Consider the following 13,956-nt stretch of genomic DNA (forward strand, 5'->3'; position numbering starts at 1 on the left):
GCAACTTGGAATGTCGAACGTTACGAAATTGGAGCCGCACGATATGGGACTTGTGCTGGTTCTTCCATCTTATTACGGCCGCAAAAGCTGGACGATTCCACTATGGGTTTCTTCTGTGCATCTTCTCTTCTTTTCTTGTTTTTCTTTTCCTTGAGCTTTTCTTTTAGATGATACCACTGTATACCCCATTTCTGGTGCATTTTTGGAGACATGTCACATTGTGCGGTGGTAGGCACACGGACATTGGCAATGGCAATACGAGGGACGGGTAAGCCATGTGTGGGATTTCGTGTTGCTGGGGATTTTGATATGTTCTCTTCTATTCTTCCTATTCTTCACTTCTTTTTCACCTTTTTCTGGCCATTTTTACTTTCTTTTGCTTGCCGCAATTCCCTTTTCCACACCTTGGCTTTGTCTATATGTTTCAGTTCTTACGTTCGTTTTTTGTCGCGGCAGAGCCTTCCTTCTCTTGTTCTTTTTCTCAGTTTTCACTTCTCGTCTCTCTTTTTTCTCTTGATTGTTTGTCTGGTTGGATTCTTTTTGTTCTATCTTTTTTCTTCTTTTCTGTTCCTCTCCTGAACAACCGGTGTTGAGGTGACTTGGAACCTCAGGGATGTTCAGGAGCTGGTTGGGCCTGTGGTGGGATCTGGAATACCTGCCCAGTGCATTTTGGACACTTCGTTTCCTTCTTGCGTTGTCTATGGAGTAGCCATTATGGGCCATGGCCTTCATGTTATCTTTATCACTTCTTTTCGGCCATGTCATTTTCTTAAAGAAGATGTTGTTTCTGAGCTTCCTGCCACAGTAAATGCATTGAAGTGAACTGTTTGGGATGACGTATTTTGTGTAACTTGAGATGTTGATGTGCCGCGGGATCCTGCATATCTTCAGCGTTGGTTCATCCAAATGCCGATGATGCACCGACGATGCATGCATATGTCTGCAGCTGCCGATATTACTTATAGCCATGGGCCAAAGCTTGGGATGAACAGCTACCCATCACCAGCACTACGAGTGAGGACCAAGAGCAGGATTTTTTCCATGTTAGTTGAAAACCAAAGGCTTCTTGGCTGGTTTTGTATTCGGAAGGAATACGAAAGACATGAACTTCTCCATAAAGTGAGGTCAGCAGGCGTGAGGCGAATTTTTATTCACAACAGCCGGTGTTATGGGAACCTGGACTTCTTAGAGCAAAGGCCATTAGATGGAGAAAAAAAAAAAAAAAAAAAACAAGGTGATGTGTCATTCGGGGCAACTCCTCAATGTTGCCACTTGAGTTACAGAACTGGTGTGTAGTAGGCCTCGAATAAAACTGTTTGAGAGAAAAAACACCCAACCGTCCAACCGTCCAGCATAAAGGGGTATTTAAGGTATGTACAGGGTTATAGGAGTAGCTATCATGTCAAACCAAACAACCGTGGCCATCTGAACGCCGATCCTTACCCAAGTGAACTGCTCCCTATCCTATATACTTCGTCAAGTACCTAAGATGTCAGGACAACAACGCGGAGTAAACTTTTTTGCAGACAACATGTAAAATGGTCAAAAGCAGAACAAGAAAGATGGGAGCAGCAACAGACCTGAATTATACAAGTGAAAGAAAAGAGAACAGGGAATATTTTTGAACAAAATGCAAGAGTCCGCCAGACCAAAAGAAACTGTTAGCACAGAATGGTTGGATGTTGTGGAGGATAGGATGACGATGAAGCAGGAAACATACCAAGGCAGTTACCACCAGAACCGGGAGAGAAACGGAAAGGATCGCCGCTGACGGTGTCATGATTTTTCCGCATCGGTGGGTTGGTTCGGCGATATTGTTATTGTTGCGAGCGTGCCGCTGGGATCGGGGACATGGGAGGAGAGAGAGGGGTTGCTCTCATGCGTCTTTGTCGATGATGAGGACTTGCGGGTATGTTGACGGGGGTTGTTGGGAGGCCGTAGGTGTCGGGCCTTGATGGGGTGCTGGAGGAGGGACTGGAGGGTATGCTGTTGCTCGGGAAAGCGGCAGATGTTGGGGATATTCTGGAACGCCGGGAAGGGATGGAAGACCAGGAGGGAACGCAGCCTGGTTTGGTACCAAAGTGGCCGGCAGAGGTGTGCTAGGGGCTCTGTCGAAGCCAAGCAACAGCGAAGGGGACGATCTTATGTAATCACTAGCCGAGGGTGAGGAAGTATTGCTGGACATGCGATTCAGTTCCTCAACGAGTCTGTCGCCGGCGGTAGCACGGTCGAGTGGACCGGTGCGAGCTTGCTTCCTCTGGCGGTCGTCCACGGCGTCTTCATCACCGGTATCACTTTCGTGTTGCCGTTTCACGCTGCTTGCGAGTCGGGAGGAGGTGCTGTTGTTGGCGATCAACCCTCTCAAGTCCTCCTCGAGGGCTGGTCGTTCAATAGGAGGGATGGGAACTGGAGAATCCCGGTGCTCCTCGTCAAGGTACAGTAGGGACGAGGGTAAAGTTCCCTGTCGTGGTGGGGAGGGCTCATAGGTGCTTGTTGGGCCCGGAGACCTGCAGCAAAGGGGTCAGGGGTGGGTTCTTGACGTCGATGCAGTCTCCGTTCTGGAGGCAGAAATCATCGAGAATGACTCGGGTAGGTGTTTGTGAACTGCTCACCGGCTACTTCTGGAGTCTGCGTTGACATTGAGCGAGCCGCCGACATCGCTTGGTGTCGGGGCGGGACTTGGGATGCCATGTGGATAGGTTGGATGCCGATAATGATGGTCCATTGTTTTGTGTTTCGTGATGAAAAGGGGAGAGAGAGGGAGACTGACGGGATATTGGAATATTAACGCTCGCAGGAATCGAACATACGTGTCGAAGAAAGGAGAGAAGGCAAATGTACTTACTTATACTATTCAGCCGGCTGTCCACGCGTCGTCGGTGACAAGTGATAGGTTCGGGAGAAGGTCCGTCAAGATAGTTCAGGCACAGGATCTCCAAGGTGAGTCAGTCAAAAAACGACAGGCAATGGTTGGTTACATGTGAGAAAATAAAAGCCATTGACTCGACGGAACTCCGGAGTATCAGAATGCCCAGAGGAGAGCCCTGCCCGTCAGCCCTATTTCCAGGTTCCTGCGCCTGCCAGGGCAAGGCGTTGTCGGCACCGGAGTTGCCATGTCAGTAGGCATGCACGCAAGATGGGAGCGGAAGTCAGGGACGCTGCGTGATGCATCTGCGTCTGGAGCCAGCTAACGTAAGGGCCGACGCGAGCTGCATGTGCCAGAACTTGACTCCGTCAACATGAGGATCCAGCAAGAAGTTGGGAATGGGACTAGGTAACTCGGACCTAACTAAGATAAGTAACCCGCCCACGCGACTTCAGATAGCTGTCTGGGTACATCACAGCTAGGTGTTCACCCTATCTGCATGCCTACACCAAAGACGAGACCCAGAATCAAGTCAGTCTGGCAAAGTTGGCAAATCCAAAAGACCCCTCCAGCCAGCAAGGATGGAATTCATCGAAGTGAGGGCAGAGGCAGAGCGGCTGATCTGGTTATTAAGCTGTTGGAAAAACCTGGGAGATGATGAGAACGACACAGCCACTTCACTCTGCCTCCAGAGCCTCCAGAAATGCCTCGAGGGATAGTAGTAGGTGGTGCACCTCCTTGAGCCAGATAACCCCCATCAGCTGTGTGGCATATCGACCTGATCAAGTTTGCAATCAAATGTCACCTTGATCAGTACACATACTCCACAAGATCTGTTCTTACAGACCTCTGGCTGAATCCTTCCGGTGTGCGAAAAGCAGGCGGCCTTTCCGTACAGCCCGGGCACGTGTCTGGGCTGGAGCCATTGACCAACCATGAACGGCCGGAGATACATAGTAAGCCTACTGCGCATTATTTTGCCCACCAGCTTTTGATCCAGAATTAGAGACAAACGGAGCTTTAGGTGAGAAAAGATACTTTAGACTCTCTGTGTACCCGAATCTTTGTTTGTTAGTTAGAAGAGCTAATGCGAAAGTTGAGATTCTTCCACCTCATTATGTTGATCGGGTGTGACATCCACCGTTGGGGTATGAAGGTGGGGCAATGGAACGGGAACGGGTCGCATGGGACCTGGCGGAAAGGCCCGGACGCCCGGGCGGGAAGCCCACTTCGTCAGGTGGGGCGGGTCGTCCCAACCGCCGCCTTGGGATCGCCCCACCCACTACCGAATATGGGCATGGATTCCAGGGGTCCGTCTGTCGGCTGGCGCACCTCGATTCATCGAGACCTGCAAACACCACGGGAACTCACAATTCAATTAGAAGCGGTCATCACACATCACTACACGTCCATCTCCTTCCAGGTTGATGCCCAAGACAACTTGATATTCACCCAGGCTGACAGTGACGCGGCCTCCCCCTCTTGCCTGTCCTACTCTCCAATGTTTTAGCCTTCCGAGCATAAAAGAGTGGCCTGGGCAGATTGCTGCCTAGACTCTCAGGCAACGGACAAACGCCACCTGATCAGAAATCAACCATTCGGCACATTTCAACCAAGCCATTTGAACCCCAGCGATAAGTCCATTCCGTTCCTCTCACACACACCGACGCACACACCATGGCAGACTCAATGGATGTGGATGAGCCTCGGGGGACTAAGAGGAAAGTTGATGATATCCTCGACAATCCTGCTGTGCCTCGGAGAATCAAGGTAAGCCGGCTGAAAAGTGTGGCTGGTGGTGTGTCTTGGTCCAACTGAAATCACCCGAGGCCGATGGATGCGGTCAAACACGAGATGGTTTTCCCGATGTGGATTCACGTGTTTTTGTCTGGCTGTCTGCTTACGGAACCACCAGCCCCTGGACCAAGATGTCGTCAACAAAATCGCGGCTGGAGAAATCATCGTTGCCCCTGTCCATGCCCTCAAGGAGCTGATCGAGAATGCCGTTGACGCCGGGTCAACGTCCATCGAGGTCCTGGTCAAGGACGGTGGCCTGAAGTTGCTCCAAATCACCGACAACGGCTGTGGCATTGACGTAAGGCCACCCCTCCTCTCAAGCCTGTCTTCTAATCGCTCACGCACAGCCTCTCAATAGAAAGATGACCTGCCAATTCTCTGCGAGCGCTTCACCACTTCCAAGTTGCAAAAGTTTGAAGACCTGCAAACCATTGCCACATATGGCTTCCGTGGTGAGGCGCTTGCCAGCATTAGCCACATCGCCCATCTCACCGTCACCACCAAAACCCGCGAGTCAAGTTGCGCATGGCGCGCCCATTACGACGCTGGACGCCTGGTCCCGTCCAAGCCCGGCCAGTCACCTGATCCCAAGCCCGTTGCTGGCCGCCAGGGCACCCAGATTACTGTCGAAGATTTGTTCTACAACGTGCCCACCCGTCGGAGAGCCTTTCGGTCTCCCTCGGACGAGTACAACAAGATCATCGACATGGTGGGCCGGTACGCCGTCCATTGCAACCACGTCGCCTTCTCGTGTAAGAAGCAGGGCGAGTCATCCACCAGCATCGCCATCCAGGCTAGCGCCTCGTGCCGTGACAGGATCCGTCAGCTCTACGGCGCCGCCGTCGCCAACGAGCTCACTGACTTTTCCACGTCGGATGATCGCTGGGGATTCAAGGCAACGGGGTTGGTCACCAACGCCAACTACAGCACCAAAAAGACCACCATATTGCTCTTCATCAATCATCGGTGCGTCGAGTCGTCCAACATCCGCAAGGCCATTGAGCAGACATACGCCGCCTTTCTTCCCAAGAATGGTCATCCCTTTGTCTATCTGAGCCTCGAAATCGATCCGCGACGAGTCGATGTCAATGTTCATCCCACCAAGCGTGAGGTCAACTTTCTTAATGAGGACGAGATCATCCAGGCTATCTGTGAACACATTCGCTCCAAACTGGCGGCCGTCGATGCCAGCAGGATGTTTTTGACCCAGACCCTGCTGCCCGGCAGCACGGCCTCTGGTGGTGGTGTAACCCCAAGCTCCCAGCCGTCGGGCGCATCCACATCTGCTACTTCCAAAGCGGGCGGCGCTGGGCGAAAAACTCCCGCGAGGCCCCACGAAAGCAACCTCGTCCGCACTGATGCAAGCGTGCGAAAGATCACGAGCATGTTCGCTCCTGCGGCGGCCGGCGCCGCAGGTGGAGCCAACGTGTCGTCGACAGCGTCCGGAGCGCCTGGCAGCGCCGACGCCGACCTGGAGTACGAGACCGTCGAGCGGGACGTGGTCCCGTGCCGCCTTATCAGCATCCGGGAGCTCCGCGCCGAGGTTCGCGAGGGCATGCATCACGAGCTGACCGACATCTTTGCCAACCACACCTTTGTCGGTATCGTCGACGAGCGCCGTCGCCTCGCCGCCATCCAGGGCGGAGTAAAGCTGTACCTGGTTGACTACGGCCGTGTCTGCTACGAGTACTTCTACCAGCTGGGGCTGACGGACTTTGGCAACTTTGGCGCCATCCGTTTCCGCCCGCCGCTTGACCTGAGGGAACTACTGACCCTAGCTGCCCGGCAGGAAAAGGAGGCGGCGGCCATGGCGGATGGTGGTGGTCGTGACGAAGATGATGATTTCAACGTCGACGAGATCGTCGAACTAGTTGCCAACCAGCTGATTGAGCGGCGCGAGATGCTCCTCGAGTACTTCTCCCTCGAGATCTCCCCGACCGGCGAACTCCTCAGCATCCCGCTGCTCGTCAAGGGCTACAACCCTTCCCTGGCCAAACTCCCACGCTTTCTGCTGCAGCTCGGGCCGAACGTCAACTGGACCGAGGAGAAGCCCTGTTTTGAATCCTTCCTGCGCGAGCTAGCAGCGTTTTACGTGCCCGAGCAGCTTCCTGCCACGCCCGGCGGGGGTGGCGGGAGCGGTGATGGTGACACAAACGCGGAGGAGGAGACCATTAGCGAAGAGCTCAAGGCCCGCCGCGCCCACGTCCGCAGGGCGCTGGAGCACGTTCTCTTCCCGGCCTTCAAGGCGCGGCTCGTCGCGACCAAGTCGATGATGAAGGATGGGATTCTGGAGGTGGCCAATCTGAAGGGGCTGTATCGCGTGTTTGAGCGTTGTTAATAGGGCAAACGGTTGCTGCCCCTATAATAGTGAACTACCGTACAGAGCGACGACTGGAGGCTCTGTTTGTTGTTCGCTCTTTGCTCCTCGGGGCCTGGAAATATTTCACCAACGATCGATCCATGTAACCAGTTGCAAGCTGTCGTCCTCGCTCGGTAGATAGATGGCCTCTCGAGACTTGCTGAGATAATTAATAGTAATGTCACGAATGAAGTTCAAGGGTTACGCGTGTCCAAGTCTGTTGGGCAATTGCAAAGCTTTTACTTCGAATTGCGATTCCTTGCTCTTGCGTTGGGGAGCGACGCTGCATAGCAACCCAAACGCGAGGTTCCGAGAGGTTCTATTAGGAGTCAACATCCAACGCTGCCATGTCTCCTTCGCTATTCCACGGGTCTCGACTACGAGATGGGTTTCCTGTCATAACAATGCATATCTAAGAAGCATGGATTTAGGTTTACAGCTTGTGTTTCGGCTTTTCCTTGTCCACCAACACCGACTCTGCCTCAGCACAGATGGATCCTGGACAGAGAAGGCTTGAGCGTTAGACAACAGACCAAGAACCCAGACCATGTTATTAGTGCCTAAGGGAGACCAAACTCACCATGTTCATCCTCCACCAAGCCCCTCACAAAAATCTTGCGTCCCGTCCTCTTGACCACCCGAGCCTTGCCCTGGACCATAGCCGGTAACTTGATGGGCTTGCGGAACCTGGTCGTGATGCTCGCCGTGACGGCCATTTCTTAAACGTCAAACAGATCGTCAGCAGGTATTCATTGATGGCTGGTAGGTCGGCAACTTGGGTAGGTAGGCAATAGCGCCAACAAGGAAGGAAAAGAAAAAGGGAGGACTGGAGACTCAACTGCTCTGCGTATCCGCCGCCGATGCCATCGCCTCATCCAACATCAACGAAACTGCCCCGCCGTGCATCACGCCGGGATAGCTGCACACATCCTCGCCGAGATCCAGCAGCACGTGGAATAGCACAAACGGCCGCGCCGGATCCTCCCCGTCCTCGGGTCCTCCTCCGCTCAAAAGGTACGAAAGCCCTCGACCCTCCCCACTGTCTTGTTCTTCTCTCTGTGGGTTCGTCACGAAAGTGACGCACGCCCGTACCGTCCTCGGCCCGTTGAGCGCCTTGCGCATCATCCGGAACCCGCCCGACACCAGGGGGCGACGGTCGGGCACCTGGATGGCCAGCACACCCGGGTCGGTCAGGAGCGCGGCGGTCCAGGGTATGGAGAGGAAATGCGCTAGCGGGTCGGGGACGTGTTGGTTGGGGTTTGCGGGGCCGGTGTGCGGAGGTTTGGGAACCGGCGGTATGGCCATGGCGGCAGAGACTGTATTGATAACTTGTGCAGCGTCCTTGTCGGAGACGGGATCGGAGGAGATGACGGCCGGGGAGGCTTCGGAGCCGGGTTCGTTGGCTCGGCCAGGGAGGAGGGGCTTGATGAGCGGCTTTTGGGACTTTTTCTCCTCCTGGTCTTGTTGAGGAGGACGGTCTTGCTGCTGGGAGGCGAGCTGACTTGTCTTTGGCTTGGTGTTGGAGTCCATGGTGAATGATGGCTCTATATCTGTGTTGGGAATGTACTGTGATGTTTGGGGCAATAGCTGAAGTGGTTGGTACTGTTATGGATGTCTGAGTCAGTATGTCGAAGACCTTCAGTGATGCGTTGATAGGAAGACAGCAACGGGCGGGTTTCGAGACATAGGCAGCTTCTGGCTTAACAAGAGTGATGATGCGTGGCTTCCTGTTGTTGTCTATTGCAACCCGGACGAGGAGAGTTCATCGTAGACATCGAGCCTTCTACCAAAGTATCAACAAACATCCGACAATTTGACCATACAAACATGTCGGCACATGTTATTTTCTCATTTCCCGGGTCCTCCTCTCTTAGTCTAGTTAGGTACTAGAGAAGAATCCATTCCAAAGTCAACCAGGACCTATGACTGTTCACATCACGAACATCCAATGATCCATTTCCCCAAAGCCAAGAACCATCTAATAATGAGAACCCGACCATGCTCAGTGCTTTCGTCTAGACCGCACCCCAGACCCGCTTCCTAAACGCCAACCATGCTGTGTATGTATGTACACACGCATAGATATAGAACCCAGAAAAGTCAAACGGACGCCTTCTCCCCTCCCCTGCATTGCCCAGTATGTACCGGTCTCAAAGCTAAGCAACTTAAATCCCAAACCACATCTTCAACCTCTCATACGTGTAAAAGCTCGCCGCCACCATGGGCACTACCTTGGCATACCCAATCGTCAACCCCACATAGAAGCCCCTGAAGCCGCGTTCTCGCATAATCAACTTGGCCGTCTCCCCTATCCTCATACGATGTCCATCCCCTACCGCACCGCCAACCTGCATCCGACGCCGGATCACCTCAAGCGGGTACGACGCGGTCTGCGACACCAACCCCGCGATGCCACCGGCAAGCAGCTCAGCCCAAGAACGGAGCGGCGCTGCCTTCCCTGGGGGCGCGTTCGCCGGGCGTGGGAGGGTGGTGTAGCGGGCGATGAGCGGGTGGCGCAGCAGGTCCCCGGCGGTGTCGTGGGTGAGGAAGGACATGCCCGCGTAAGGGAGCATGCCAAGGATGGTCGGGGTGAAGCCGCGGTAGAAGTTGGCCAGGCCGAAGGTTCGGACGGGCCGTACGCCTGCGGCCGCCGCAGCGGCGGCCGGCGTCGTAGCAGATGCGGGATTAAGACAGGGGTCAGCTGCGGCGACGGCAGCTTTGCCGTATTTCCCTTCGTTGTAAATATGTTTGCAGATGGAGCGGAACGTGTGCCGGGCATCTTTCTTAGTCTCGAAGGCGAGGCGCACGCGCACAACCTCGAGCGGGTAGGTGAAGAAAACGGAGGTGACGCCGGCCAAGGAGCCGCTGATCAGGCGGCGAAGCGGGGTCTCCTTGTCCTTGCGCGGGATAACAACGGCACGAATCTGCTCGTAGGCGAGGAACTTGATGGCAGCGTAGGGGAATATCCTCAAGAGGGTGGCCGAGTGGCCCCGGAACAAGCCAAATGGCCCATCCTGGTGGTAGATGTCCTTGATGGCGCCTTGTACGCCAGCCCAGGACCCTGTGTATTTGACGAACTGAGGATTGTTAGACTGAAAGAGGATCTTGACCCGATCGAGCGGCGCGACAACCGTCTTGGCCTGCAGAGGAGGTTAGTAATCGCAGATACGTCATGTGCAAAGCAGTCTAAGCAAAGATGTAGTCGGACGTACCGCACAACCGGCCAAACCGCCGGCAACACCGGACCTCCAGACATAATCGAAACTGCGCTTATCCTTCACGGCCGGTTGTTTGGGGACTCGGGCTTCGTCGTCGGTAGGGCGGACGGCAGGCTCTCTCCTGGGGGCTACCGCCGGGGCTGGCGACACTTGGGTGTCCGGGCGAGACATGTGAGAAGACAGAACCCCCGGCATGGAGGCATGAGTGCTCATGGGTGGCCGGGGGCAGTCCCTAGAGATAGGGGCTGCGCTCCGCGACTCTGCGACGTGCGACGCGGGATATAATGTTTAACGTAGGCGGGAAGATCAAAATCGGCGTGGCGGCACTAGAGGGGCATCACAGAGAAGCGAAAAGGGAGAGACGTCGAGGCCTTTGGCTTTGTGCGATTACGGCGCAATAAAACCGGTCGGCGTTCGTCAATGGCCACACAGGCAGCAAAGCGCACAAGTCTAGTGTATTATGGACAGAGTGTGGTGTTGATAAGAAGTGGTCGCGGATGGTGGAGAGAAACTTGGAATTCGCACGCGGATGGAAATGCAAGACGGACATGGAGGAAGATGGAGACGTCATTTGTCTCGGGCCACCGGCCAACAAAAGGCGAGGAAAGAATCTCGACGTTCGGCCGGGCCCCGCATCCACAAGCCGAGGATTACCGACCGATACCCCGGCTTCTGTTGCGCAGCTGCCCCTAACAGCGCATCACAGGGCGTTCTTCAGGGGAATCAGGTCCCCACAGAGGACCTTGCAGCAGGGCAACGGACCAACCAAGCGAAGGCTGTGTCTGGCACGCGACCACCACGGACAGCGGGAGTTTGCCCCACTTGTTCCTCTTTGCGGGATCTCGTCTCTCGGTATTCTTGGCCTCGACCTCGACTTGCCCAACCCGTCTGGGCATGGCGACGACATTCCGGACTTCCGGACACCGATGAGGCCTCAACAACATGACCTCCTCCTCGTCCAGCATCTTATGGCAAAATGAGAGCAAAACAGTTGTCCTCCTGGACCTTCCCCGGTCAATTGAAGAGGCACAGGTGCCATCCAGCGAGTTGACAACATGCAAGCTTCGGTGCTTGATCTCATCTCCGCCGCCCGCATCTCCGTTCCCCACTCCGGAGCCGAAGACCGGATCCGGGTTCGGCCCGCCGACCGCCCCGGCCGCCGCTCAGGTGGCCGAGCTCATGACTCGCGCCGCCGTCGAGTCAGCCCTGGATGAACTCACCGCATCGTACACGGGTGTGTGGTGTCTGCCGCGCATCACCACCGCGTCTGTCTCCGTTTCCCCCTCATCATCCCCATCACAACAGGTAGGACCTGTAACCACCGACACCCCGGACGCCAATCATAATAATAATGATAACCTCTTCATCCCCCGCAACTCCCACCCTCTTCAATCCCCCATCCTCACCTCCCGCGATCTCTTCCTTGCCTCCACCCGCCCCGAACAATTCCACCTGATCCTCCTCGACCCGCCCTGGCCAAACCGCTCCGCTCGACGCAAACACCAGCACCAGAAGCAACGCCGCCGTTACAACCAGGACGACGGCCACCAGTCTAACAACAACACCAACCACCACCACCTTGCACCCAAAACAAACGGAAGCAGCAGCAGCAGCAGCTACCGCCCCGCGCCAACCCACCAATCCCTGCGCGCCCTCCTGTCCTCCATCCCCGTCGCCTCCCGCCTCGCTCCAGGCGGCCTGGTCGCGGTGTGGGTGACCAATTCGCCAGCGTGTTTGGAGCTGCTGACTGGCAGTGGTGGTGGTGGTAGTGGTGGTGATGGCGCGGGATTGTTTGCCGAATGGGGCGTCGAACCAGTCGGGGAATGGGTATGGTTGAAGGTGACTTCCTCGGGCGAACCGGTGGTGGGGTTGGAGTCTTGCTGGAGGAGGCCGTGGGAGAGGCTGGTTTTTGCGAGGAAGAGGGGTGCGAGTGCTGGTACTAGTACTGGAACGTCCGGGTCGGTCAGGCAGAAAGTGATTGTTGCCGTGCCTGATGTGCACTCGCGTAAGCCAAACTTGAGGGGCCTGTTGGAGCAGGAGGAGGGCTTGTTGCCGGCGCGATATGAGGCGCTCGAGGTATTTGCGAGGAGCTTGACCTCCGGTTGGTGGGCTTGGGGAGACGAAGTGTTGAAGTTTCAAAGGAGGGAATGGTGGGTTAGGGAAGAGGCGAAGGAGAGGGAAGAAGGAGCCAATGGGTAGAACGTACAAGTACACAGGTATTTATCATTTATCTAGCCTGCCCTGGGTGTTGTATATCCGTTGTATAATACATCCGGTCCTCCGGGTTTTGATGCCGCCTGCTTGCCATCCGCCAACAAGCATGTTCACCCTCCTCATGTCACAACAAGGAATCTGCCGCACCACTTGCAGCAATCCAGGCCGCGGCCTATTCAACGCACTGCTCAGCTTCCCTTAATCCTTCTCGGCTTCCCGGCCCTCCCGCGTCTCCGTCACATCATAATCCTCCTCCACCTCTATCCACTTATTCCCCTCCTGTCCCTTCCACTCCCCGCTCTTCAAAAACTCCTCGGCCAGCGTCTTCAACACGATGCGTTCCTGCACCAGCGGCCTGCGCGACCACATGGTCCGCTCACCGGGAAACTTGCTCTCCTGTCTCTCTTGGTGTTTCTCGATCCTATTCCACATAGCGTAATCGAACTCCTCGCGGGCCTTGTCGGTTTTGGGAATCGGGTCGGGCCAGACGAAGGGCTTCACCAACTCGGCGATCATCATCTTTTTCGCGCGCGGGCGGTACCACGGCCCGTCGTTGTTCTGGCCTCTGCGGTCTGCTCGAGGCTGTTTGATAAAAGAGCGCACAGAGGCCACCTCAACGTTATAGGCGTGGTAGAGGTAGTCGCGCAGGTCGAGCTTGTTAAAGGAGAGCGGCACCATGAAGCTGGCCAGGTTGGGAGGCTGGCGGGGCTGGGGGCGGACGAAGGCGATGACATGCTTGGGGCTAGGAGAGGGAAAGATGCGAGGTCAGCAGGTTTCTGCGTGAGGTCCAAGTCGGAACTTCATCCCGAGCATGGGAGGAGAGAGAGGAGAGGAGAGAATAAGGAGGTGACTTAGGGTTGGGTCGTACAGGAAGATTTGTTTGGTGCCGAACCGGCGGGGTATTTGTTGGGCAGCCGCCTCTGCAGCAGCTGCTGCTTGTGACGCCATGGCTGGCAATTGGGGTATGTGGATGACCGTAGCTTGGCTTGCAAAGCTAGGTCGCCAAGGTGGTGGTGATGGTAGTGATGGTGGTGACAACCTTGGTCGTTATTGAGCCAGATTTTCTGATGCTTGGGGAAGGCAACGGGCCGTCGACAGGCGGCAATAGCAATGCCAAGACCACTCAACTTCCCCACCGCGGGGCAGCCGGGCTCAGCCACAGGACTCGGGCGGTGGAGCCAGTTCCATCAGCTTGTCTCCAACACCAAGCGAACACACCAACCTGAGGCGGACGCTTTTGAGTACGCACGTACTACGTACGAGTTATGGGTAACAGTCTGGAGATTTTCTTGTCACACGGAGCACCACGAGTCATGGAAGCAGACAAGTCAATTCATTCATTCAGTCATTCATACCATTCGTTCCCGAAGCTGCCCAACGATACCCTGCTCTAGCCTGACCAAGCCATGAGCCCTGTTATTGTATCAAGGAAAACCGTCCAGACCACCTTGACCATCCAGACCATCTATAGTGTATAGATGACCGCTGCGAAAACCAGTCGC

At 55.3% G+C, this 13,956-nt stretch overlaps 8 protein-coding genes across 8 annotated transcripts; 3 read left to right on the forward strand and 5 right to left on the reverse strand.

Annotated features, from left to right (window-relative positions):
- Positions 1-20: 20 nt before the first annotated feature.
- On the reverse strand, positions 21-668 carry VTJ04DRAFT_4693 (uncharacterized protein; the record flags this gene model as incomplete). The annotated part of the gene is made up of 2 exons (XM_069362728.1): positions 21-295; positions 656-668. The coding sequence occupies 2 exons, from the start codon at positions 666-668 to the stop codon at positions 21-23; spliced, it is 288 nt and encodes a 95-aa protein (XP_069219646.1).
- A 3,875-nt stretch (positions 669-4,543) lies between these two features.
- VTJ04DRAFT_4694 (uncharacterized protein) lies at positions 4,544-7,001 on the forward strand (the record flags this gene model as incomplete). Its single annotated transcript, XM_069362729.1, has 3 exons — positions 4,544-4,636; positions 4,782-4,961; positions 5,022-7,001. The coding sequence occupies 3 exons, from the start codon at positions 4,544-4,546 to the stop codon at positions 6,999-7,001; spliced, it is 2,253 nt and encodes a 750-aa protein (XP_069219647.1).
- A 454-nt stretch (positions 7,002-7,455) lies between these two features.
- On the reverse strand, positions 7,456-7,738 carry VTJ04DRAFT_4695 (uncharacterized protein; the record flags this gene model as incomplete). The annotated part of the gene is made up of 2 exons (XM_069362730.1): positions 7,456-7,520; positions 7,603-7,738. The coding sequence occupies 2 exons, from the start codon at positions 7,736-7,738 to the stop codon at positions 7,456-7,458; spliced, it is 201 nt and encodes a 66-aa protein (XP_069219648.1).
- A 118-nt stretch (positions 7,739-7,856) lies between these two features.
- Positions 7,857-8,552, reverse strand: VTJ04DRAFT_4696 (uncharacterized protein; the record flags this gene model as incomplete). Its single annotated transcript, XM_069362731.1, has 1 exon — positions 7,857-8,552. One exon carries the CDS (start codon positions 8,550-8,552, stop codon positions 7,857-7,859), a length of 696 nt encoding a protein of 231 aa, XP_069219649.1.
- A 635-nt stretch (positions 8,553-9,187) lies between these two features.
- Positions 9,188-10,453, reverse strand: VTJ04DRAFT_4697 (uncharacterized protein; the record flags this gene model as incomplete). Its single annotated transcript, XM_069362732.1, has 2 exons — positions 9,188-10,162; positions 10,235-10,453. The coding sequence occupies 2 exons, from the start codon at positions 10,451-10,453 to the stop codon at positions 9,188-9,190; spliced, it is 1,194 nt and encodes a 397-aa protein (XP_069219650.1).
- Positions 10,454-11,182: 729 nt separating this feature from the next.
- On the forward strand, positions 11,183-12,439 carry VTJ04DRAFT_4698 (uncharacterized protein; the record flags this gene model as incomplete). The annotated part of the gene is made up of 1 exon (XM_069362733.1): positions 11,183-12,439. The coding sequence occupies one exon, from the start codon at positions 11,183-11,185 to the stop codon at positions 12,437-12,439; it is 1,257 nt and encodes a 418-aa protein (XP_069219651.1).
- Positions 12,440-12,652: 213 nt separating this feature from the next.
- Positions 12,653-13,402, reverse strand: VTJ04DRAFT_4699 (mitochondrial 54S ribosomal protein uL23m; the record flags this gene model as incomplete). The annotated part of the gene is made up of 2 exons (XM_069362734.1): positions 12,653-13,196; positions 13,323-13,402. The coding sequence occupies 2 exons, from the start codon at positions 13,400-13,402 to the stop codon at positions 12,653-12,655; spliced, it is 624 nt and encodes a 207-aa protein (XP_069219652.1).
- Positions 13,403-13,564: 162 nt separating this feature from the next.
- On the forward strand, positions 13,565-13,932 carry VTJ04DRAFT_4700 (uncharacterized protein; the record flags this gene model as incomplete). The annotated part of the gene is made up of 2 exons (XM_069362737.1): positions 13,565-13,723; positions 13,849-13,932. 2 exons carry the CDS (start codon positions 13,565-13,567, stop codon positions 13,930-13,932), a joined length of 243 nt encoding a protein of 80 aa, XP_069219653.1.
- Positions 13,933-13,956: the final 24 nt, after the last annotated feature.

This window comes from Mycothermus thermophilus (genome assembly GCF_041956435.1).
Source record: "Mycothermus thermophilus strain CBS 625.91 unplaced genomic scaffold VTJ04scaffold_3, whole genome shotgun sequence".
Taxonomy (NCBI): Eukaryota; Fungi; Ascomycota; class Sordariomycetes; order Sordariales; family Chaetomiaceae; genus Mycothermus; species Mycothermus thermophilus.